Below are 24,931 nucleotides of genomic sequence, written 5' to 3'. Positions count from 1 at the left end.
GGTCCCACTGTGACCGCCATCTTTTCTCATGATATGTGATGGCCCTTGTTAACCTTCTCTAACTGAGCATCATGCTATGAGGAAAGCTCTCACATCCGTGCCTCCCAGCCCGGCCCGCACTTATGGAGGGCCAGGTCTACTTCCAAACTACGCTGTCCTCCCCAGCTCCGGTGCCATACAGGTGCCTCCAGCTCAACATGCCTCAAGTTTGATCTTCTCCCCAGAACCTGCTCACCTCCTCACTGATTTTCCCTATCGGTCAGCGGGGAAGCTCCTCTAGCTCAGGCGCCAGGCTTGAGCTATCTTCAGCTCTCCCTCTCCAACCCCGGCCTTGAGTGTCCACATCTAGACACCTAGGAGCTCGACCCCGTGACTGCCCTTGCACCTCCCCTCCGTTCCATTCCCATTGCTGTTTCCAGTTCTGTCACTTCTTTTATCAACAGCAGCCACAGCGTTTTTCTCCTTCCTTTTCTACCAATCACAATGGGATAGACCCACACACAGGCCACAGTGCCCAACCCTCCCGTGTCTCTAGAACCTTCCCAGGCCATTCCCCTTCTTGTACTCTGGACCAAGTGTACTGATAAGATGTTGACTTAGAGGAAACAGTCTGGACTTCGTCACTGCCCTAGCTCATACCTAATATTTTACACTCAGGTTTTTCCACGTGAGTTAGAAAGATAAATTTGAATTCAGGAAACATATATATACGTATATGCATATGTATATACACATACACACACATAACATTTTCATATAATATATATACATGCACACACATACATGCAAGAGTGGATAAATAATTCTTATAGATACAAAAAGCAGTCTATTACTCAAATAGTTATTTTCACAGTATCCAGTCTGGAAGTTGGGTTTTACAAACTAATTTAAGTTAAATACCCCCATTTCTCTCCCCAGTCAACTCTTACATTGAAGTCTTAACCTGCCATGTGGGATATTAGGATAGGACCTTTAAAGAGGTGACTAAGGTTAAATGCGGTCGTAAGTGTGGGGCCCTAACCCATATACAGGACTGGTATCCTTCTAAGGAGAGCAAGAGACCCCAGTTAGTACCTGCACATAGAGAAAAGTCCCTGTAGGGACACCAAGAAGGCAGCTGTAAGCCAAGGAGAGAGACCTCAGGAGAAACTGACATGCTGGCACCTTGATGGTAGACTTCAGGCTCTGGAACCATGAGAGCACAAATTTCTGTGAAGTTTCCCACGCCATACTATTTTGTCAGGCAACCCTAGCTGACTCATATACAGCCTAAGGCCGAAAGAATGGCACTTCTGTAAAGTATAAAAGGTAACTAAGGTACAATTGTGTAAGATATTTATGAAAGAAATACAAAGAAAGCAGAAATGATTTAGATTGGATATAAGAATGTCATGACTGAGGGGCACCTAGGTGGCTCAGTCGGTTAAGCATCTGACTCTTGATTTTAGCTCAGGTCAGGATCTCACGGTTCACGAGATTGAGCCCCACATTGGGCTCTGCACTGACAGTGGGGAGCCTGCTTGGGATTCTCTCTCTCTCTCTGCCCCTCCCCCACTCACCTGTGTGCTCTCTCAAAATAAACTTAAAAAAAAAGTCATGACTGAATGGGGTTGTTGATATTGGTTGCAGGCAATGATCCAAAGGATAAACAGACAGTGGAGAGGCACATGTGAGAGCAGATTCAAATGGTGCTTGAAGAAGTTTGCCTTTTCCACACTCTGTTCCAAGGAGGAGTAAAGGTGAAATGCGTTTCATGGTAAAATAAGGTTTGGAAACAGTGGGCAAAGTAAGAGCACTTTGCTTCATTGCAGAATTTCTGGGAGCCTTTTATGAGGTCCACAAAGCACCACGAGGGGAATAAGGCATTATCTGATGACAGAACCCTTCATTTGCGAGACATCAGGGGTGATGCTTCTTCCTAAGGTCATATTTTCAGAGGTGCTGCATCGAAGGAAACTTGGCTACTTTCAGGGACATACCCCTACTGATGTCAGTCATCACCTGGGTCAGTACGGGGGCACAGTTATAGAGGCCTGTACAGAAGGAACCACAAAGTTGTGAGTGATATGTGTGTGCCCTTGAACTCTGTTAACTGTGTGATCTTAAGCAACTTCCTCAGCGTCTAGTCTAGAGTTCTGTTTCCTCACCTATAAAACAAAGACTGTAACAGTGAGTACTTATCTCCACGAAAGGTTTTTTTTGCAGATTATATGGCAATAGCTGGGCTAACAGCTTTCCTCACAAAGTACTCGGTACATGTTAACTGTCCCTACAGGTTACAGGTCTGCCATAAAGTGGCTCTCCCCAGTGTTAACAACTCTTGATGACATAAGAGATGAATGTAAAGGAAAGCCTTAAAATATTTACTATTTTTCCATTTTGCTCATGCAAATCACTGTCTTCTACAGGCCAGAGGTTGGTGCATGGAAATAAATCCACCTGTGCTCTGCCACATTTCATGGCAATGCAGCACACCTACGGGCAGAAGAGCAGGTGTGTGTTCACCCCCTCCCTGCCCTGCTCCTTTTCAGCAGACCCGTCGGACCAACTCAGCCAGTCCTACACAGCCGCCTTCACGAGAGCTCAGGTATTTACAGCCTGAGAGCCCTGACTACCAAATAAAGACAACAACGGAAAAGAACAAAGAGCTTTATTTTCACGTCACTGTCCTCGTTTCTTGGACATGTTGCTGACAACCTGACAACATGTCTCCACAATCCTCGATTCCTGCACTGTTCAACATATCAACACCTTAAGGAGGAAATAAGCAGTTTTTCTCTTAAGCCCACTGGGCATGGCAGGAAGGTGGTCAATTCCTGGTCCCTCTCTTCCTCCCACTCTTCTCTCGGGGTCTCCATCCCACAGGAAAGGATCCAGGTGGGTCACTACCCTCATGTGCTACTCCATCCTCATCCCTGGATCCCTCTAGGGGAACAAAGAGAGACAACTCCTTTTTCCAAATGGAGGGCCTGAAAACCAACCAAGCTTTCAAAAACAAAACCAAAGGCCTGCAAAGCAATGTGGAGGCATAGCTGTTCTCCATATGCTATCACTTTCAATGCCCCACTGGGAGGTTTCTCCCTTTACCGTTGCCATAATTTTTCTCATCTTTCACAATGGCAGAATTAGATAAGAAGAATTAACCAAAACTAGAGAAAAGAAAAAAATCTAACCCTGTAGAAAGTGCCTTAGAACACCAGAGAGATGGACAGCAATGGTACTGACACCCGCCCCCCGCCCCCGCCCCACGCTGCCCTCCACTTCCTGTGCCCAGTCCCACATACTGACAGTGCCCGCTTTCCTGACACTCAGGAATCAGCCCCTGCAGGGCAAAGTGTTATGAAGAAGGGGCTAGAGAGCCTTAGGAGAGCCGGCCCTGCTCTTGCTCGTCAGGTGGCAGCCTGGGCTGGCACTGCGGGCACCACCAGGTGAGCCTCTGGAAGCCACCTGGAGGCCCAAATGCCTCTTTCATAACCTGGTGCCCGACGGGGCACTGCTCCTTCTGGTAGACCTGCGTGTGCTGCTGTTTGCCCTGGAACTTGCCCCGAAGCCAGTCGGCACTGAACTCCACCACGTGATCCACCAGGGCCTCCAGATGCGGAGGACTGAGGAGGGAACCAAGAGAAAGGGGATGGATCCCAGCTCTGTACAAGGCTTCGTTCTTAATGATGTTCCCTGGGAGGAGGCAGGGAGAGGGCAAGGGAAGGAAAAAGAACAGATCCATGAGGAGCTCGGTCCGCAAAGTTAGCAGAGCAAACTGAAGCTGGTTGGATGGCGGCGGGGGCTCCTCCAGGAGACCTGGAGCCAGCTCTACCACGGACTGGAGGCTCTTGGGCAAGTCACATATCCTGAGTCAACTTCCTGTCTGCCAAGCGGGTTTGCTAATACTTACCTTTAAGGTTGCTGTGAAGACGGAATGAAGTAAACTTAGGCATGGTCCATGTTACAGCAAAGAGGTTATCAAAACAGGCTATGGAACCTGACCATCTGCCTTTGAACCCCTGCTCAACCAGATCCTAGCTATGTAACTCTGGCAAGTTCCTTAACTTCTGTAAGCTTCACTTTCCTCAGCTGTAAAATGGGGCTTGGTTACCTGCTTTTGTGAGCAGTAAACAAGAATTCTCTCTCTTTCTCTCTCTCACACACACAAGCACAAATGCTGAGCACTGTGGCTGGTACACAGAAAATACTCAATAAATATTAGCTGTTATTATTTAAAATGTCAAGCATAATGCCTGAAGTAGAAAGTGTTTAAGAGGTATTATTTCATTATTTTTCTACTGCTGCCACATTCTCTGAAGTCAGCCTTGAGCCCTCCTTCCAGAATCAGTTAACTGATTCTCTTCAAAATGTTCCAGCAGCACACTTTCTTTAATCTCTACTAGGCATTTGCCACAATCTATCTTAAGTTGTGGTGACCTGAGTCCATGCTCACCGGGCCATTAATAACCTCCTTAAGAGGGGAAGCTGAGCGTGGCAGAAGGCAAGTGTTCAGCATGTGTGGACTGGATGGATGACCAATTCACTGGCAAACCGGATTCACGGCTCAGTTGTACCATTTATCTGCAATGTGTCCTCTGCTTTAGTTGCTTCATCTGAATAAAGGGAAAAGTAATAAGTATCCTACAGAGAAACAGTAAGAATGAAAGCACGTGCCTGGCATATTAGAGTCACTTGAAAAAATGTTGGCTGTTATTACTATGGTTAGTAATAATGACTAGTTAGTAGAGCATTAGCTCCCGCTATAAATATCCCAAAGGCTACTTGTAAGGGTCTCTTTATTCCTCAGGGCTCAGGGACTCCCACAGTCTTACTGTGAAAATGCGAGGCCGCTGTCTGGTGAGCCCCTGGGCCTCCTCCCTGCTCACGAGGTGAGCTGTGGCTGCGGCAGGCAACACGAGGCCTCGGCTATGAGGTGATTTTGTCATCACCGGCTCCCTCGATTGCCTCAGCAGCTAATCACAGGTGCACTAATTCTTCTGCTGAAGCAGGAAGAACAGTAAGTTTTTCTAGTTCAGGCTGTTCTAGTTTTCACAGTGTTCAGCTCTCCCCGCCTCAAAACGCTCACAGTTTCATTGCTCATGACCCTTGCACAGAGAGAGGGAACCCGCTTCCTCGGTCATGTCTTTTAAGCTCCCAGAGGAGGCCTGAGGCTTGTGTGCTTTGGCCAGCAGGCAGCTCCACCTGCCCAAGAGAGGCCCCACCAGCGAACGCGGTGCTCTCCCTTAGCAAACTGTACAGCTCTCAGTTCCCAGCAGATACCGATCAGGTGATCGAGTACCTGCCGGGTGCCAGGCACCGCACCGGGCAGTGGAGCATTCAAGGAGGAAGAAGACAGGGCTCCTGCCCCTTAGGAAGTTACACTGGACTGTGGCCACCGGCAGACTCCAGCTTATAATATAATTAGGATACGAATTCTTCAGCTAGGAGAGAAGTTAGAAATTGCCTAATCTAACTCCCTCAGTTTAAAGATGAGGGAAGTGAAGCTGAAGAGATTAAATGACCGCCTCAAGACCAGCAATACTGGCACACTTCGGGGTGGGGGGGGCAGGGGACAGTGGTCTCCTCCCTCTCCCATCAGTCATACCTAAACCAGAGAAGTATCTTTGGTCCAGCAGTGTATAGCAGACAGGCTGCTCCTGGCTCAGAGCTTCCAAGGCTCGTGCTCGATGGAACTTTTCGGACAAGATGTCAGAAGCGGGTATGACCACTGGGGAAGGGCTCCAAGCCATCTGACAATTATAAAATGCCAGGAAGCCGCCACCGCCAAAGTACAGGACCAACCTGGGAAGAAAGAAAAGATCGTAAGTCCATACATTTCAGCGCACGCATACACACAGTTCCCACTCGAGAGTCAGGCCAGACATCCATAGTGCTCCCACTCCACAGTCAAGATTAACCCATGGAGCACCTGGATGGGTCAGTCGGTTGAGTGAATGACTTCGGCTCAGGTCATGATCTCCTGGTTTGTGGGTTTGAGTCCTGCATCAGGCTCTGTGCTGACAGCTCAGAGCCTGGAACCTGCTTCCCATTCTGTGTCTCCCTCTCTCTCTGCCCCTCCCCCACTCATGCTCTGTCTCTGTCTCAGAAATAAACATTAACCAAAAAAAAAAAAAAAAGATTAACCCAGGGAAGCTAAGATCCCAGAAGAGAAAACGGATGGCTCTGCCAGCATCAGAAAAATCTCAGGGCTAAATGCGGTGATTAAAAGAAGACATCTGTATCGCTTCATTTCTCTGATCATAGCAATACATGTATGTTCACTGAAGACAGTGTGGAACACACAGAAAAGTCTTAAAGCCCAGCAGGTGTGGCTACCTGCACAAAACACAGTTTGTTAAGAAGGACAGAGAAATGAATGCTAAAGAGGTACCACTCCCAGTCCAGGCAAGATTTACTGAGAAATCCATACCCACACGTACTCCCAGGGGCTTCCTGAATTCCAAGGACAGAGGAGAAACTTTAGGAACTTTGATAAAGAAACAATGGGTTACTTTGTGAGGGCAGATAATCAGACCGCAAACGGACTCCACATCTGAAAGGGAATATCCACATATCTGACGTAGCTGGCACCTTAGGTGGAAGTGAAGGGACAACTTCAGAGGAAGAGGACTCAGAGACACATCTACCATAGCAACTAAGGTTAACTACTCAAGGAAGACTAACTGTCCAATGGGAATGAGAGCAGCAGGGACCTCAAGCCAAGGGGAGATGAAAAGGGGGGGTCATAAGGGGCAGCACTGGGTTGTGTAATATTTATTGTGAGATCTAAGCGGACTATACAGTAGCACACCGGAGAACTATAATGTGTTAGGAAGGCATTCTTGAATCAGAAGATACCCATGTTCATGTGTTTTTAATATTAATTAATTTACCTACACATAATTAATACTATTATATAGTTAACAACCTGGAACTAAGGTTCTAAACGATCTCAGCAAACGCAGGAGATAGGGTGGATATGACAAGAAAAGCAGCAGTGAAGTACAAACATTTTAAAGGTCTCCTCTCAGAAGGATGAAGGAGAGTGAGCAAAAAACCAGTTTCAATAATAAGGGACAGGTGTCATTCACTTAATGTTGTTTAAAACGCAGTCATTATTAGCTAAGAAAAAACGCAGGTCTAATTTAAAGTCAAGATTATTAGCAATAGAAAGGAGATGAACAGAAGCACTTCCAAATTAACAGGAGTTAAAAAGAGGAAAAAAAAAACTTGAAAAATCCAACAGAAGGAAAGAAACAAGATAAAATAAAGTGGCAAATGGAAGAAATCCAAATACTGCGGCTACCCCATTCCAAAACACAGTTTCGGTTTGACTTTAAAGAGATACCAAAGCCGGGGCACCTGGGTGGCTCAGTCAATTGAACATCCGATTCTTGGTTTTGGTTCAGGTCACGATCTCATGGTTCGTGGGTTGGAGCCCCGTGTCGGGCTCTGGGCTGCTGGTGTGGAGCCTGCTTGGGATTCTCTCTCCTTCTCTCTCTGCCCCTCCCCTGCACACTCTCTCTCTCTCTCAGAATAAATAAGTCAACTTAAAAAGAAATAAGATACGAAAGCCAGATGTTCACCGTTTATAAGAAACATACCTAACATCAATGAAAAAAGCATGCCTATAACTAAGTGGAAAAAGACCAAATGGGGGGCCAACCAGAGTAGCATTATTCACATCAGGAAAGGCAGAATTCAAGATTAAAGGCAACTAGAATGTATGTTATTATTTAATAATAAAGCTGCAAAGAACCTATGAGAGTCAGAGACTTTGATGCCTTGAACAAAAGGGCAGCAAACACATAAACACACTAGAAAGACAAGGAGAAACTTTATAAAACCACAATCACCCTAGAGGATTTTAACACTCTTCTTCCCACATTTGGCATATTAAATAAAAAAATAAGCAAGGATAGAGAAAATTTGAGTTTTCAAAGCAATAACCTGTTCTTAACAGTTTCATAATGTTTTACGTTGATCTTCATTTATGTACATAAAAATGTAAGCAAAGATCAATGATGTGTTTGGCTACAGATCTTAACAGATGCCTAAAGTAGAAAATTTACAGGCTGACTGTCCTGATCATAATCCAGTAATAAAATGAAAACAAAATGATGACCCCACTCAAACATTTGGAAAATGAGTAGACACTCTTCCCTTATAGAGTATATAAAACTAGTATTATTTATTTGAAAGACGAACAAAGTTGATAAAACTCTGGTAAGCCTAATTAAGAAAAAGAGTAGGGTGGGGGACAAAGGAAAATATAAAACATGAAGAATAAAAAAAACAGATATGACTTGGCAAGAGAAGATTTAAAGAAAAGACCCCTGGGGTGCTGGTGGCTCAGTCAGTTAAGCATCTGACTCTTGATTTTACCTCAGGTCATGGTCTCATGGTTTGTGGGATCGAGCCCCATGTTCAGGCTCTGTGCTGACAGCATTGGAGCCTGCTTGGGATTCTCTCTCTCCCTCTCTCTGACCCTCCCCTGTGCACAATCTCAATCTATCTCTCAAAATAAATAAATAAAAAGACCCCGAATAGCCAAAGTAACGTTGAAAAAGAAAACCAAAGCTTGGAGGTATCACAATTCCGACTTCAAGCTGTATTACAAAAAGCTGTAATCGTCAAGACTGTATGTACTGGCACAAAAGCAAATATGTTTATTAATGGAACAGAACAGAGAATCCAAAAATGGACCCACAAATGTATGGCCAACTCATCTTCAACAAAGCAGGAAAGAATATCCAATGGAAAAAAGACAGCCTCTTTAGCAAATGGTGTTGGGAAAACTGGGTAGCAACATGCAGAAGAATGAAACTGAACCACTTTCTTACACCATACACAAAAATAAACTCAAAATGGCTGAAAGACCTAAATGTGAGACAGGAAGCCATCAAAATCCTAGAGGAGAACACAGGCAGCAACCTCTTTGACCTCAGCTGCATCAACTTCTTACTTGACATGTCTCCAGAGGCAAGGGAAGCAAAAGCAAAAATGAACTATTGGGACCTCATCAAGATAAAAAACTTCTGCACAGTGAAGGAAACAATCAGCAAAACTAAAAGGTAACCAATGGAATGGGAGAAGATATTTGCAAATGACATATCAGATAAAGGGTTGTATCCAAATTCTATAAAGAATTTATCAAACTCAACACCCCCCCCACACACACACACAAAAATAATCCAGTGAAGAAATGGGCAGGAGTCATGAATAGACCCTTTTCCAAAGAAGACATCCAGATGGCAAACAGACACATGAAATCTTTTGTTGCGAATTTACTTAGTGGCATTATTTTCCCCGCCATTATCTGCAATTGTGCACATACTGTGTGGCTTAAAATATTGAGACTTGCATAAAGTAAGGGCATCATAATAAGAGTAAACTTAATCTTCATTATCTGTCTTCTGAGAGTGCACAGGGGCTTCAGCCTCAGCCTCAGGACTACCTGGTTGTCCCTTCCCACAGTGCTGAGATGTGCATTCTGATTTGTAAGTTTTCTTTTTTTAATTTTTTTTTAACGTGTATTTATTTTTGAGACAGAGAGAGACAGAGCATGAACGGGGGAGGGACAGAGAGAGAGGGAGACACAGAATCGGAAGCAGGCTCCAGGCTCTGAGCCATCAGCCCAGAGCCCGACGGGGGGCTTGAACTCACGGACCGCGAGATCATGACCTGAGCTGAAGTCAGACACTTAACCGACTGAGCCACCCAGGCACCCCTGATTTGTAAGTTTTCAAGGTCTCAGGACAAATTATCCATTAAACTCTGACCAACATATTTTACCCCCATGGAAAAAAATGTATAATATATATATGCTATATCTATAGATCATATCTACAGATCTATATATCTATAAGCTTTATATATACATATACACATATATATAAATATAAAAGAATCCAGCCAAGTGTGAGCACTTCTGCAAGGCCATGAGAATGCGTGTTCTCCGTGACCAGCAATGACTCCTTTGGGAATCTGTACTAAGGAAATAATCCTGGAAATGGACAGAGACTTACACACCAAGGCATTGCTCTCACAGTGCACTAGTCAAGCCATAAAATGTCCTTCAGAGCCATCCCACCTTCAGGAGCCACGCCTGTGGGGGAAGTTCTTCCTTTTTTCTAAGCTGCCCCAGTATGTTTCCTGTGCTCTCTGAGTACAGACCACAGACTGCTGTCTACTATGGGTAGACACAGAAGTGTCTTCTCTCTCCTAGGAAGTGTGCAGCTGGAGAGCAGGGAGGATAGCCACGTGAGTGAGCCCACAGAGCCTAGCCCCAAGCCTGCACGGGGGCGTTGTGTTAAACACTGCAGAGCCACAGCCCACAGCCCACTCAACCACGCCATTACCTTGGAATGGGGTCCCTCCAGTCACCCCTCTTGTTTGCTTTCTTCGCTCTGGAGAACTCGTTCACCCAAATGCTGCCAAATAAACCAAAGCTGACCTGCAGCCACCTCTCAGCACCTTCTGCGGGAGTGTCTCCCCGCAAACACTCCAAACTGTTGTCTCCACTGGGAACAACACGCTCCAGGGACTGAGAGGACCGGTTGATTTCCCGGCTGCTGGGCCCCAAGGCCTGCTTTTGGTCCTCAGCCTCTTCCTTCTTCTCTCCTTCCTGCAGAGGCTCCGGTAGTGAGTTGTTGCCAAGGGACCCAAGTTCTTCATCTGGATCAAATCTAAGGAATAATTTCTTTCCATGGACCTGAAAAAAATGAAAGTGATCTAAGCCTTTGCTATGGAGTTGTGTTCTCCCCACATTTGTACAGTCAAACTTAACCCACAGTGTGATGGTATCTGGAGGTGAGGCCTCTGGGAGATAATTAGGTCATGAGAGTGAAGTCTTCATGAATGGGATTAGTGCCCTTAAAAGAGACCCCAGAGAGCTCCCATACCCCTTCCACCAGGTGAGGACAGCAAGAAGGTGGCGGTCTATGAACCAGGAAGCAGGCCCTCGCCAGACACCCAAGCCGCCAGGCTGTCTGATCTTGGATTTCCAGCCTCTGGAACTGTGAGAGATGAATTTCTGTGGTTGATAAGTCACCTCATCTGTGGTATTCTGCTAAAGTAGTCTGAATGGACTGGGACAGGCTTACAGCCCCAAAGAAGGGAAGACGAGAAAAGGGGTACGCAGGTATCTCTTTGAATGCAAATTTATCCCTTTTTGCCTCTTCCATGAAGCTCTCCCAAGTTGAATGTTTTGAACTTGCCTTTTGCTCTCCACTCAAAAGGTGTGGGCAGTCAGCACACAGTTTTCAAAGTGATTGAAAGCAGAAGACTTAGATTAGCAACGACACAGATCCATGCTATACAGCAGGACCCCCCTAGGATTCCTGAGGGGAAATGCTTTCACGGATTGGCTAAGAAGTAAATGCAAATTGTCATTCTTGTATTTAATTAATACCTTTTCTTTGTTAGAAATAGCCAGCACACACACCACACAAATCGACAGCAGCTAAAGTACTGTATTGTGTACACTCTAAATATACAATGTATTTTACACATCGTAAAAATTGGTACTTCTCAACTCACTGAAATTGGGTTTAGAAGAAACCACAAGAGAACTCACAATAAAAAACTATAATCAATAAAAACTGGAGTATCGATCAACAAAAACTGATCCATGAATCAAACCATAAAATGTATATAAAATGTAATAAGGAAAAGAATTCACCTCATCCCAATAAAAGTGATTTCAGTAAAAGAGGAGAAAGGGAAATGTATGTAAAAGAATGTTCCAGCTGCTTCATATTCTATTTTCATATTGCTAGTCCTAGTATGTAATATGCATGTCCAGATTCCAGGATGAGCCAGATCTGCATGATTTGAAATTCAGGCAAAACCAAAACACCCGGCGTCAATAATGGAATCGCCTATGTTGCTTTTTCAGCCACCCAAAGTACGTACTTAGAGATCACACAGTTCTGATGTCATCTCCAATTTGTCAGTGAGTATACACATTATAACTGTAGTTCTTCGAAATCCTCTCCCTAAAAGAGGGCATTACCTTTCTAAATAATTCCAGAATAACTCATCTGCAAGTCTGAGCACGGCAGTTTGCTGCCACATATTAGAAACAGCTTTAACTGAGCTACATAAAAAAGTGAGCAAGAATTAAGTGGGCAAAAACAGGCTTTGTTCCAGAAAACACCCTCTTGATGAAAATTCACCAATGTTGGTATAATGCTGTATCTGTCAAATGCCCCTGAGGATCAAAACATTCATCAGGTCAAAAAATGCCTAGGTCAAGACACTGTTGGCAATTTCTACTGTCCCTCTTTTAAATTCCTGTGAAATTGTTGTTACTTCAATTAACTGACCATTAATTGAGCTTATACAATGTGCCAGGCAGTGCGCTAGGCTCTGAGGGGCATACAGATGAGTAAGTCTCCACTCTTTCCCTCTGGAAACTCATTATTTCAAAAGGAAATTCTTGACACATGCTACAACATGGATGAACCTTGAAAACATTATGCTCAGTAAAAGCAGTCACAAAAGAATACATGTTGCATGATTCCATATATGTGAAATGTTTAAAAAAAAAGACGGGGGCAAATTTATAGAAACAGAGAATAGATTAATGGTTGTTTAGGGCTACGGGTGGAAAGTTGGGGTGAAATGGGGAGTGACTGCTAACAGGCACAGGGTTTCTTCCTGGGGAGATGATAATGTTCTCAAATCAATTGTGGTGATGGTTGTAAAACTATGTGAAGATACTAAACACTACCAAATCGCACATTTTAAATGGCTGAATTGTATGTTATGTCAATTATATCTCAGTAAGGCTGCTACAGATTTTTTTTAATTAGAGGATTGGTTAAAAGTCTAAGTATGTAGGGGGGTTGGATTAGATATCCCACTCCACCCAAAAAGGATGGAATAGAAACATTAACAGCCATGTAAGGACTCAATACTTATCCCCCATGCACTCTTTCTCAGGCAGCTCCTGGAGTGTGTGCTTTGCAAAATGAGAGGGAAAAACAAAGATATGGAACCTGGTGTAGGGAGACTGTTGACTGCCTCCCAAGCTCCCTCTCTCCTCTTCCCTACTGACAAACCTGCTGAATTATGGGAACCTCAATATTCTCAGCTAAAAATCTCTGTCTCCCAGACTCCCTTAGAGATGGGGCAGCCAGTGATACATATGCAGGAGTGGTCAAATGTGGTTTCCAGAAAAGCTCTTTAAATCAGGTGAACCATGGAGAGCCCGGGTGTCTCAGTCAGTTAAATGTCTGACTCTTGGTTTCAGCTCAGGTCATGATCTCACAGTTTGTGGGATGGAGCCCTGCATCAGGCACCGCACTGTTAGTGAGGGGGCCTGCTTGGGATTCTCTCTCTCCTCTCTCTGCCCCTCCCCCACTCTCTCTCTCTCAAAATAAATAAACTTAAAAAAACAGTAAAATAAAACAGGTGAACAAGCAGCTTTCAGGTCCCTTCTGCCCTATCCCCCTTTCTTCCTGCCTAGAATGTAATGGCTGGAATCCCAGCAGCCATGTTATCATCATGAGGATGAGGGTCACACCCCAGGGAGGGGAAAGCAGAGAACCTGATGCCTAATGATCTTGTGTTGTTCCCATACCACTCTGGACTGCCTCCTCTAGACTTCCCATTATGTCAAGGAAGTGAAGGGGGGAGCAGGGGGGCGGGGGGTGGCAGGGAGGAACCTCCAGACATGAATAAGCTGTTCTTCTGAATCTGTCATGAGTAATCAAACACAATTCCAGATATAGAAACTGGAGAACCAACAAGGAAAGACAGGGAAAGTGACATGCCAGAAAAACAGGTGGCACAGAGTGGGGCCAATCTTTTCCTGCTTCATCAGCCCACTGTTCTCATTCCTGTCTGTAACTGCTTCAGAAACCTGAAATGCCCTTCTTTTCCTTTTGGTCCATCGAAATTCCTACATCCTTCAAGGTCCAACTCAAATCCCACCTCCTTCATGAAGTCTTTTACTCTAGGCCCCAAGGACCTCTTCTCTGTTGAGGCCCTCAAATGGGGCTTAATCATATGCTCTTCTCCTTTCCGTTCACTGTTACCTAACAGTTTCCTCTGTTGTCCATCCAGGTCTTACTTTCCAAATTCGACTCTTGGACCCTTAGGAGGGAGACGTGCCGAGAAGGAAGTGCAGTGATGAGAACTTACCACCCACATGCCAGGCTGTTCCCCAAGGCCATGTCCCGCAGGGTTCTCAGGCTTCCACAACACCCAATTTCTACCTTGGTTTTCTAGGAAACTGGCTCCCAGTTCCGTCTCGAGATTTCTTTTTCCACACATTCTTCAGTCCACTCAGCCATTCCATATATATTCTCGGAGAGCTAGTTCTGTGGCGGGCACGGGCTAAGTGCTAATGATCCAGAGGTGAAAGGATATAATCCTGCCCCTGCAAACTTTGCAGTGTAGCATCTGGTCAAAGAGTCCAAAGGCTCCCGTGGGAGGAGCACCGACCTGGAAGTCAGGGGACCTGGCTTCCAGGTAGCTATGTCAACTTGGGTTGAGAGTTCTACCTCTCTGAGCCCCCATCTCCAAACGTTGAAAATATACGTGAAGTTCTAGAAGACCTCTTTCAGTTCTAACCAAGAATGGTTTTATAACCTGAGGGGGGTGTGTGAAGGGTAAGGTGGAAAAAAGAGAATTAGCATTTATGGAACACCTATCTGTGCCAGGCATAAAGTCGGTTTAATACAATTTTAACTGGTAAGTGATTTATCCCCATTTTACGATTGCAGAAACTAGAGCTAAGAGATTAAGCAATTTGCTTAGGAGCACACAGCTAAACACCAGAGCTAATTTATTTTTTCTATAGGTAATTACCATATATATGCCTCCTAAGAGCAGGCACTCAGCTTAGTGCTAGGCATACAATACTGATGAGGGCACAGGCCCTGACCTATTTATCTGTCTCCTCCATTCAACAAGTAAAACAAATTCAATTGGAGGACCCCCCCACTCCCCCCCCCCCCCCCCGCCTTTCAGGGTAGGGGGGCCTGGAAGCACAGAGAAGTCTCTCCCCAGCTTTAGAGCAGGCAGGCCAGGCTTCTCAGAGGATGTGATGGCAAGGCTGAATCCTGAAAATGAGGAATTACCATGGTCACATGAAGGGATAGGAATGGGGCAGATTTGGGGAAAAAAGGAAGACTTGCCCAAGCAGGGGAACAGCATGTCAAAACCCTGAGCAAGAAGGATTGGTAGAGGAGCTCCAGATAGTTCAATATGATTGGAAGTGAGATTTAGGGCAGGGTAAGAAGCAGGCCTAGAGGAAGAGCCACAAGTCAGACCACAGGAGCCCTGGGACCCTCCTTGAGGCAATTCTGACTTATGCTCAGGGCAAGGATGAGTCAACCGGAATCTAGATCAGAAGGCTATGCTCTTTCAGAGGAGAGGCTGCATGGGGTCTTAGCGTGGCTGTCTTGGGCTCAAGGAAGCGACAGCATGGCAAGTCTGGAGATAAATTCTTTTTTTTTTTTTTTTTAATGTTTATTTATTTCGACAGAGAGAGACAGAGCATGAGCAAGGGAGGGGCAGAGAGAGAGGCGGAGAGAGAGAATGGGAAGCGGGCTCCAGGCTCCTAGCTGTCAGAGCAGAGCCTGACGCGGGGCTCGAACTCACAGACCTCGAGATCATGACGTGAGCCGAAGTCAGACACGCAACCAACTGAGCCACCCAGGCGCCCCTAGAGATAAATTCTACGGGGGTCACAGGACATACTGATGGAGCCAGCCCATTTATGTGAGGTATCAAGCCCAAATCAACTCACCTGGTTGTCTAGGAGCCACAGGGACTGAAAGCTGGCAGGGTTTAGCTTCTTACTGCTGCCCCCTGTCTTGACCACCTGCTGCCCCACAAAGGGGGAGACCAAGTGGTGGAACTTCCTCACAGATGGTCCTTCTGGCATCCCTGCAGGCAGAAGTGGGGAAAAGAAGCTAGCTTTTCTCTAGCATTTTTTATGGGTGCCAAGTTCCAAGCAGCTGTGTTTTGCCATCAGCTTGAAGAGTATAGATGGCCAAAAAGAGAGTGCGGCTGAGAAGAGGGGTCAGATCAAAGAGAAGGACGAACTGTGCCAGGGTGTGGGCCAGTTCCCCAGTAATGGCCCAGTTTCCTTCTCCTTTCTTCATGCAGCAAACTTGTTACACACCAACAGCATGCTAGGCATCACGTCATGGGAGCCTCCACTTTGCTCCTGTGGCGGCTTGGACGGGAGCTGGCCCTAGGTAGTTTGCCTGCACTGTGGGCCCCAGACTCCTCTCCACACTTTCCCTGTCCTCCCCCTTCAGCAAAATTATTCCAACCCACTGCTGCTGATTTCTCTCCCCACTTTTAGGGGAGAAATGGTGATGGAAGAGAAGGCTGTAAGGGACACAGAGACACAGATGTGGATGTGGTCTTCCCAGGACCACCCCACTAGTAGGGGTTCTGTGTGTGTGATGACAAATACAGAGCTCAGAACCATGACAAGTGCAAACAGGGGGTCATGTTCCTTCCGAGCAGGGAGAGGCCACATCCAGCTTAACTACAGATAATTATTCCTGGTAACTGCAAATAGCTGGGGTTGTTTTAACCCTGGTTATCTGTGACCCCCATCTCTCTCTGCCCCCAATCACCCAAGTTCACTCAGAGTTTACGTATAAACATTCAGATGTTTGAGTCTGAGTGGCCTGTACCCAGGTTTCCTGCAGCTAGGAGTCCCTCCCCACCCCACCCCTCCCCTTAACCAGGGCACACTACTTAACCATCCATTTCCTCACCTGCACAAGACTCTGTAAGTATGACAAAACCCCAAAGAACTAAGTAGGTACCTGGCATGGTGGGAGCTATCGTATTTCAGCAGTTCTAAAAAACATTTAAAGTTTTCCAAAATGGGGATGCCTCTTACTATATGCATGCTTTCTCATAGTTTAATTAGCAGCACGTTCAATAATGTGTATTTTAAATTTGATGGTGCTTTAGATTCGCTAAAAAGTAGTGCTATTTCCCTTAATCAGGCCTTCAAGATACTGGAGAGGCTTTACTGACAAAAAGCTCTGGATTGCAAGGAGCCCTGCCAGACTGGAGCGAACCTAAACCTCAACCAGCTCTCTGTACCCAGGCCATCTCCAACGGAGGAAGTTTCTGGAAAAGCGTCCATCTGAAATGCACTTACCCTTTGAAATTTCTTGACACAGGGGCGTATTTCTTTTAGGTATACTTATGGAGATGTAAAACTGGGCAGCAAGTTACCTCTGCCATAGCCTGAAGGGACCAGAAGGGGAAAGGACAAAGATTTGATGGGGACATCTTGCCTACTCTCAAGGCCCCTCCTTAGAGAGGCTAACTGCCGTGAGGCTGGTTAATGGCTTCGTAGCCGAAAGAGGCAGCGGAGAGGGGCTTCAGGGCGTCCTCCCTTCTTGAGGTAAACCACTCACTCCCCGAGGGTGGCTCTAAAATGGCTACTTTTCCCCAAGTCTCTCAGGGTGAGGCAGGGAGATGGGCAGGCGCAGAGACAGGGCTGAAGGGCACGGAGGGGAGCCTCCCAGGGGTAAATGCAGGGACGCACAGCGGTAAACAAACCAACCAAAAAATTGGGCCGCGGGTGCGGATTCCGGAAAGGATGCTTCTAAAACTGTCGGTCACTGCGTCGTCGCGCAGGTAGCTGGTGACGACCCCGCGCAGGCCGCGGGAAAACCGGGCACTCCCGGCCGCAGGGGCTCCGCGCACCGCTGCGCAGGGGGCCTGCGCCGTCCCGGCCTGCTCCTCCCTCCCCGCAGGCGCGGGCCACGGCGAGGGCGGGCGGCGGAACTCACCGGCTGCGGCCCGCACCCCTCAGCCCGCCCCAGGACCGCGGCGCCGCTTCCGAGCACAGGACGGAGAGGACGCGAAGGCTGGCGTGCGCCCGGCTCTACCCGCGGAACGGCCCCGGGAGAAGCAGGTCCAGATCCCGAGGCGGGGAGGGGCGGGGTAGCGCCAGGCTCCTCCCCCAGGGGGGCAGGGCTCCGGTGTTCGGCCGGGGCGTGCGGTGGAGCGGGACTCCGCCCCCGAGGGGGGGTTGGAGAGCGCAGGGGGCGGGGCCCTGCTCTGGCTGGGGAGGGCGCGAGGCTCCTCCCCTGAGGGGGTGGCCGCGTGTTGGGCGTAAAGGGCGGGAGAAAGGGAGAGAGGGGCACAGAAAGGCAGAGATCGAGCACCTGGTGGAGACCGGCAAACCGCGTTTGGGAACGTTTATTGTCTAATGGAGACAGGCAACTATAGTGAAAAGTTAAATTCCTGAATAGGAGAACTTTGGGTGGTTCGGGCAAAACCTTTTTTGAGTTGATTTCGCACGGCGTCCAAGCTTAGGTCATTTTGGAAAGGAAACAAGTTTCAAAAAAGTCTCATGAAATTTTTAAAGGGTGGGATCTTTCACTTTATATTATTTGATTATTATTTAATTTTTGCCCTAAGCAAATTTTGCTTTAAAATTAATATTTAAATTTTTATTTCAGAGAGTAATAAAGATAAAACGGTAGATTATTTAAAAATGAATGTGCCTTTGTTAGTTCTCCAAAGAGGATGGGGAGCCAGCACTTTCCAAGAAGACAGCAGGGAAGTTTGGGGAAGAGCCAGAGCAGGTGTTCTGGAAACTATCCAGGATAGCAGGCACCATAGACCCTGGCCGAGAGGATCCTGAGGACTTGGCCAGCACAGGAGACAGGGCCAGTCCCTTACCAGATGGTGTCTTTCTGACTGAGAGGGAACGGAACAGGTGGCCTTCTACTAAAGGGGATGGGGCAGGAAGTGAGGAGAGGAGAGCTAGGGAGGCTTGGGATACTGAAGTTCCTCAGCATGGAGGGACCCTGGAGACGGGATGAGGTTTACAGGTGCTGAATTTCCAGGTTGGAAACTGGGATCCCCTGAGAACCTTCTAGTCTCCTTCTTTGTATATCTGGCCTCTTCTGGAGAACAGCCTCACCATCAGGATGCCCCCTGCTGTAGGATCTGGACAAACAGTAGCTTCTGGAGCCCCTAAATCCCCATTCTCTAGACTCTGGCTGAGTTAGGAAGGAAGACAGAACGCAATCATTGCCTCAGCTCTTGGAATGAATGGTGCCTAAGAAGGCTCTGCTGAGGCCAAAGGGCTATAGAGTTAAGAAACCAGGAGCACCTGGCTGACTCAGTCAGTTGAGCTTTGTATCAGGTCATGATTTCACGGTTCATGAGTTCAAGCCCCACATCGGGCTTACTGCTCTCAGTGCAGAGCCTGCTTTGGATCCTCTGTCCATCCCCCACTTGCACTCTCTCGAAAGTAAATAAACATTAAAAAAAAAAAAGAAACCAAATGTTTCACAGCTTGACTATCATTTATAATAGCTATTTGTTGAGCGGATACTATATGTGAGATACTGTTGTAAGCTCTTTACATTATATTGCCTTGTTATTAGCTACGGGAAGATAAGCAAGTCACAATAGATCTTTGAATCTTTATAATTTAAGTGAGATATATATGGCTTTATTATGGACAGGGTTTCTCAAACTTTAATATGCCTATGAATCACCTGAGAATCTTGTTTACAAGAAGATTCTGACTCTGGTTTCTAGCAGGGCCCAAGACTGCCTTTCCAGCAGCTCCCTCCTGCTGGTCCAGGGACCACACTTGGGGTACCAAGGACTTAGAACATAGTGGTTGGCAGTTGGTAGGCACTCAATAATAAATATTCTTTGAATGATTAAATGAGATATTAGATGCAAAACACTCATGAACTGTAAAGCGCTGTGCAAGGGTATGTAACCATCATTCCAAGAGAGTAAGGCTGGGGAAGGACAAACTCCTAGAAGTGCAGCTCTGTAGAATAGCAGCAAAGAACACTATTTCTGTAACTGACTACCTGGGTCCAGGTCTCACCACTCAGTGGGCAGAGCTTGGGCGAGTAATTTACCTTTCTGTGCCTCAGTTTCTTCATCTATGGAATGAAATGAAATGCCTACCTCCCTGGGATACTGTGGGATTTATTGAGACGATTTCCCTACATCTCTGAGCACTGGGCCCGGCTCCATATGTTTAGTTATTATTATTTGTCTCCTGTATTGGGGGCAACCCCAAAGCTCACAGGAGCCTGGGCCTCAGCACCTAGCTTTCTAAGGGCCATCGAGCCAATTCCTCCCTCTTCCTTTGTGGCCCTGATTTCTCCAACAGCATTAAAGTTACAGTGCACATGAAAATCAGTTAGAATACAATCAGTTAGAATATAGAATAGAATAGTTAGAATATAGTTAGAATCAGTTAGAAAATCAGTTAGAATACAGCCACCTCAAAGATAGCAAGAAAGGACATGAAGGAGAAAAGCAGAAGGATCTGGTGAGGAATCAAACTGCCAGTGAAAGAGTATGGGATTCTGAACCACCCTGAGAAGGTTCAGAATATGCCTGGAGGCATATTCATTCTGTGACCTACAGTAAGTTACTTAAAATCCATGGGCAGTATCTTCCTGGTGTTCAAAACATGATTGTGAGGATATAGACATGTTTTATGTAGAGATATAAAGCTACTAGCGGCGTCCTACGTGCAGAAATGCTCAATAAGCAGTAGGCACTTTTTTCAGTAGAAGTTTTGGGCTGACCTCAGATTGCTTGAAAATCAGGCTTTTTTATATTCCGGTGGCCACAAGAGAGTAGGAGGATGCTGGTGCCCCCATATGGTGAGTGCATTAACTGCAAGGATGGTACTTTTATGCCAATTTCCGAGCCTTCCTTGAGGTTAGGTGCTAAGTGTGGCTCCAGGTCAGCTCCATGGCTTTGGGCAGGTTCCCTCAACAACGGCGGGAGACCAGAGGGTTTGGACCAGATGATCTCTGAGACCCCTCACGATCTGTAAATGAATCAGGCATGGTCTCTCAATCCAGGTATCTATCCTTTGTTCCTAGCGGGGTTCAGTTTTCTTTCTGTTCGACTCTCCTGGTCGAACAGTGGTTGGCAGTTGGTAGGCACTCAATAATAAATATTCTTTGAATGATTAAATGTTGAGCGGATCTTAATGTTGAGGCCTGCTATCGGAAACCTTAGCAACGTTAACTTCCCCAAATCCTTAGCAGCTTGTGTCCTGTAACCCCATCGTATTCCCACAACTCCAGACCCATACCATCCTGTAAGGTTGAACTACCCGGAATTCCTCGGCCCTGTCCTTGTGCAAACAGCTGGATTTTAGGCTGCAGGGCCTCCTGGGAGTCTAGAGCAGCACCAGGGCCCCTGGGATTGATAGATTGCTTGACTTCATAGCTAAATAGGAAGGTTTACTCTGAGCCAAAGTGTCCTACCAAGTGCCAGGACACCCTAGATGGAGCTGACCTGGCCTTGCAGCACTGGACCAAACCAGAGCCTGAGAGCAGGAGTTCTTAACCTGGGTTATATGGAGAAGTTTCCAGAGTCCGTGAAACCCCTAAAATGATGAATAGCGGGTAAAATCTCAGGGCGTGGGTACCTTTCTGGGCAAGTAGACCTGGCTTTTATTATATTTTCAGAATACTTACTTAGAATGTTCTAAATAAGTAACATTCTAAGTAAGTAATGTTCTTCTGGAAACCTCAGACCAGAATTAGCGCGTAGCATGCTTTCCTCTGCAGTGTGGCATCCATAGAAGACCCGAAAATGTCCCCCATTTCACCTGCTTTCTTTGCTGGGAGTAGCTTTCCGAGTCTATAGAACATTCCTCAATAGCTCTTCATTTGATGATAAATTCCTATCCTTTAAAGAGGTAGTTAGAAAGGACTGGTGACAAAATTTGGTCAGGTGATATAATTCTATTTGGGGCCCCACACTGAATGTGGCTAGGAAGCAATGAGCAATAAGCCTGGTTCTCTTAGGTTGACATGAGCAGATTCTGGAGAGTGTCTAAAGGGAATTCCAACATATATTTCTGCAATGGCTGCAGCATTAAAATAAGTAGTTTCCAAGGTGGGTACTTTGTGAGACAATACTTGCTGGATGTATGGCTTCTGAAACTTTTTTTTTCAAGTGCATTACTTAGAACACAAAAAAGGTATGGGTTTCCATTCGAAGAACATCAGTCTGGAGTCTCTAGACTCCAGGCCCTGAGGTTTCATCTGTACTGACAAGAGTATGTAAGACTGAGAAAGAGGTGAGCCACTTTCTTGTAGTTTCAGAGCTGTTGGTCCGAAGTCCTGGACGGTAGATCTAATTCAGTGGGTCTCTGGGGAATAATTTTTCTGTCCTTTTCTGATCATCCTCACAACACAACGGAGTACCAAACAGGAAAGGTAGCGTGCACTCCTTGTATGATACCAGACGTGGCACGGATAATTTCAGATTATGGCAGCTGTCACAACTACTTAGAACTCAGAGGAGCCTTAAAGATCTGCTGGATCCAAAACATTTTACAGATAAAGATGCTGAGGTGGAGAGCAGTTTGGTGAATTGCCCCAACTCGTGCAGCCAGACGATGGCCAGACCTGGACTATAATTTCTGAACCCTCAAATTCCTTTTTTTTTTTTTAGTTTTTTATGTTTATTTTTGAGAGAGAGAGAGCGAGCAGGAAAGAGGCAGAGAGAGAGAGGGAGACACAGAATCCGAAGTAGGCTCCAGGCTCCGAGCTGTCAGCACAGAGCCCGATGAGGGGCTCGAACCCACAAACCATGAGATCATGACGTAAGCCGAAGTCAGATGCTCCACCGACTGAGCCACCCAGGTGCCCCAAATTCCATTTTTTACTCTTTCCAGTGGACTCTCTCTCCAAGGTTGTGGGATTGAGCTCCTGCACGGACAGTGAGGAGCCTGCTTGGGATTGTCTCTCTCTCCCTCTCTCTCTGTCCTTCCCTCCACTCACGTGTGTGTGCTCTCAGAATAAATAAACTTAAAAAAAAAAACTTCCATTTTTAACTCTTTCTGGCCCTCTCCCTTTTTTGAGGAAGCAGAAGCATGAATGGAGATGGACACAGAATCCATTCCAGGAGTGTGTATATGCCAGCGGCCCCCTTCTAGAGACCCTGAAATTCACCCAATAGGAACCCACAAGTAATTTTTAAATAGTCAGAAAGTCCCAAGGTAACCATCCTCCTAATTGCTTTACCAAGACTGTAAAGCAGACTAAAAATCTGCCTTGAGTGGGAACTCAGTCACTTCAGTGTATCAACTATCTGGTACTTGGTAGCAGAGATTGGCAGTTATGTTTTTGTTCTTTTTAAAATAGAGGTGTAATTTACACATGGTTGTGTTTTTGATCTATGAAAAACGAGGAAAGGCCTAGATTATTATGTAAATAGAACAATTTCAAAACATGCGAATTAACGCAGGGGTGGGGCGGGGTAAAGGGGACTCGGCTGTGGTAAGGCTAGAAGCCACATTGAGGAAATCTGCAAGGTGAGCTACACCATGAAGCTACTGTCAAGGATGTCAGAGAGACAGGGAGAAAACAGGTGGATTCCTAAAAGTGTTTCTAACCCCCATCACTACAGCAGTGCTGGGGGGGTGCTTGGAATAATACAGCAATGAAAAGCCTTTAGGATGAAAAGCATACGAAACGGCATTGCCTATCACTTTGGCAGAGAATCCTGCTTGTACGCCTGTTTAGAATTCTCTTATGTCAGTCTTTTCTTACTACATCTATGCCCCAACTCAAACGTCTCAGGTTATCAAGAACCCTAGGAATAACAGATATTTTCGATTTTTTATTTGCGTTCTAAGGAAAAGAACAAGGGAGGAATGGCGAATCTAAGTGTTTTCACATCTCTAATTACAATCCATTTCATTTGAGCAAATCCATCTTAAAGAGGCAGCACAAGAGACAAGTCATTGTAAGAGGGGTCTACTAGAGTTATCCACTAGTACTGTTTACTACTACTGAGCTGCTTCTGAACTGCTTGCAATCAGAAATTCACTGCTTAGAAACCTCCACTGCTCAGTGATGAGAAGAGCAGGTGCATCTGTTTAAAAAAACCTCTTCTAAACCCAGGGTGGAGGAAGTCACATCTTTGTTTCTCAGGTGAACCAGGGCGACCACAGCTGTACAAGAGAAGACAATCACCAGAGAGCAGGGAGGGGTTGGAGCGTGCGTGATGGGAGTCATGTGCAGAGTGCAGGGGTGGGGGGACATCTCATTTATCACCCTTCACTCAGGAGGAAAAGCTCCCTGTTCGCATCCATCTGAAGACCTCCCCAGTTGGAGCCTGCAATCACTTCTACAGCCTGGGCCCAGGAGCTGTGGGTGCCTTGCAGGCTTTTTCGGATTCCTCTGTTCCTGGTAACCCATAACACAGCTATCGATCACCTCTGTAAATCTCCCAGGCTTCAGCCAGAAGAGTGAACAAGCAACACACAGACCAAAAGAAAACTGACTTTGAAAAACCAGGTCTGTTTTAATGTCACCTTTGCTTGGATTATTTAGTTCTCCTTGTTACAGACTAGTCTGTTTGCAAATGCCATGCCACAGCCACTGGAGGGGAGATAAGAATCACACTCGGGCCAGCACTCTCCAGGAGGCCAAGAGTGAAATGAAAGCAAGTGCCCAGGAGGCGGGGAGAGCTGGACAAGACTGATTCCACTTCTCAGGCTAAACCCTGAAGCTCTGAGGCTGATCCTTGGTGATGGGATGACTTAAACCTGTGTTATGACATGGCATTTTGGTGGTCTAGCTTCAAGCAAGCCAAGGATACAATCTGAAGATTAGCCTCCAATGTCAGAAAATGATTAAAAAGCCAAAAAACAGTCACCTCCACTCCAAAAACAGCTTTCCAAATGGCTATTTCTCATGCAGTCGGTATTCATGTATGTCAAGTTCTGGGGGCTCGAGGGGTAGGAGGCTCATCCAAATAACCTCTACCCCAGCTCCATTAGGTGCATGTTCAGGGACTATAAATGTATTCTCACTATTGTCAACTGAAGTCAAGTATAATCACAGATAAATGTGCTACCAATCATTCCCCTAAAGGAATTCAAAAGTCAAATATTAAGGGAGCGCCTGGGTGGCTCAGGCGGTTAAACGTT

At 46.2% G+C, this 24,931-nt stretch overlaps 1 protein-coding gene across 3 annotated transcripts; it reads right to left on the bottom strand.

Annotated features, from left to right (window-relative positions):
* Positions 1 to 2,633: 2,633 nt before the first annotated feature.
* NEIL2 (nei like DNA glycosylase 2) lies at positions 2,634 to 17,926 on the bottom strand. 3 transcript variants are annotated; one of them, XM_043565271.1, is made up of 5 exons: positions 17,540 to 17,926; positions 15,746 to 15,885; positions 10,344 to 10,696; positions 5,588 to 5,784; positions 2,634 to 3,675 (listed from the first exon to the last, which is right to left on the bottom strand). In XM_043565271.1, exons 2-5 carry the CDS (start codon positions 15,881 to 15,883, stop codon positions 3,362 to 3,364), a joined length of 1,002 nt encoding a protein of 333 aa, XP_043421206.1. In that variant the 5' UTR covers positions 15,884 to 15,885; positions 17,540 to 17,926; the 3' UTR covers positions 2,634 to 3,361. The 3 variants fall into 3 exon arrangements, with proteins under 3 accessions (XP_043421206.1, XP_043421204.1, XP_043421211.1); XM_043565269.1 differs by having other exon boundaries at positions 17,769 to 17,926; XM_043565276.1 differs by lacking the exon at positions 17,540 to 17,926 and adding an exon at positions 14,134 to 14,583 and having other exon boundaries at positions 15,746 to 15,853.
* Between the last annotated feature and the right edge of the window lie 7,005 nt (positions 17,927 to 24,931).

Source organism: Prionailurus bengalensis, chromosome B1 (genome assembly GCF_016509475.1).
Source record: "Prionailurus bengalensis isolate Pbe53 chromosome B1, Fcat_Pben_1.1_paternal_pri, whole genome shotgun sequence".
NCBI classification, from domain to species: domain Eukaryota; kingdom Metazoa; phylum Chordata; class Mammalia; order Carnivora; family Felidae; genus Prionailurus; species Prionailurus bengalensis.
Note: the sequence above shows the minus strand (reverse complement) of the source record. Positions and strands in the feature narration are given on the sequence as shown.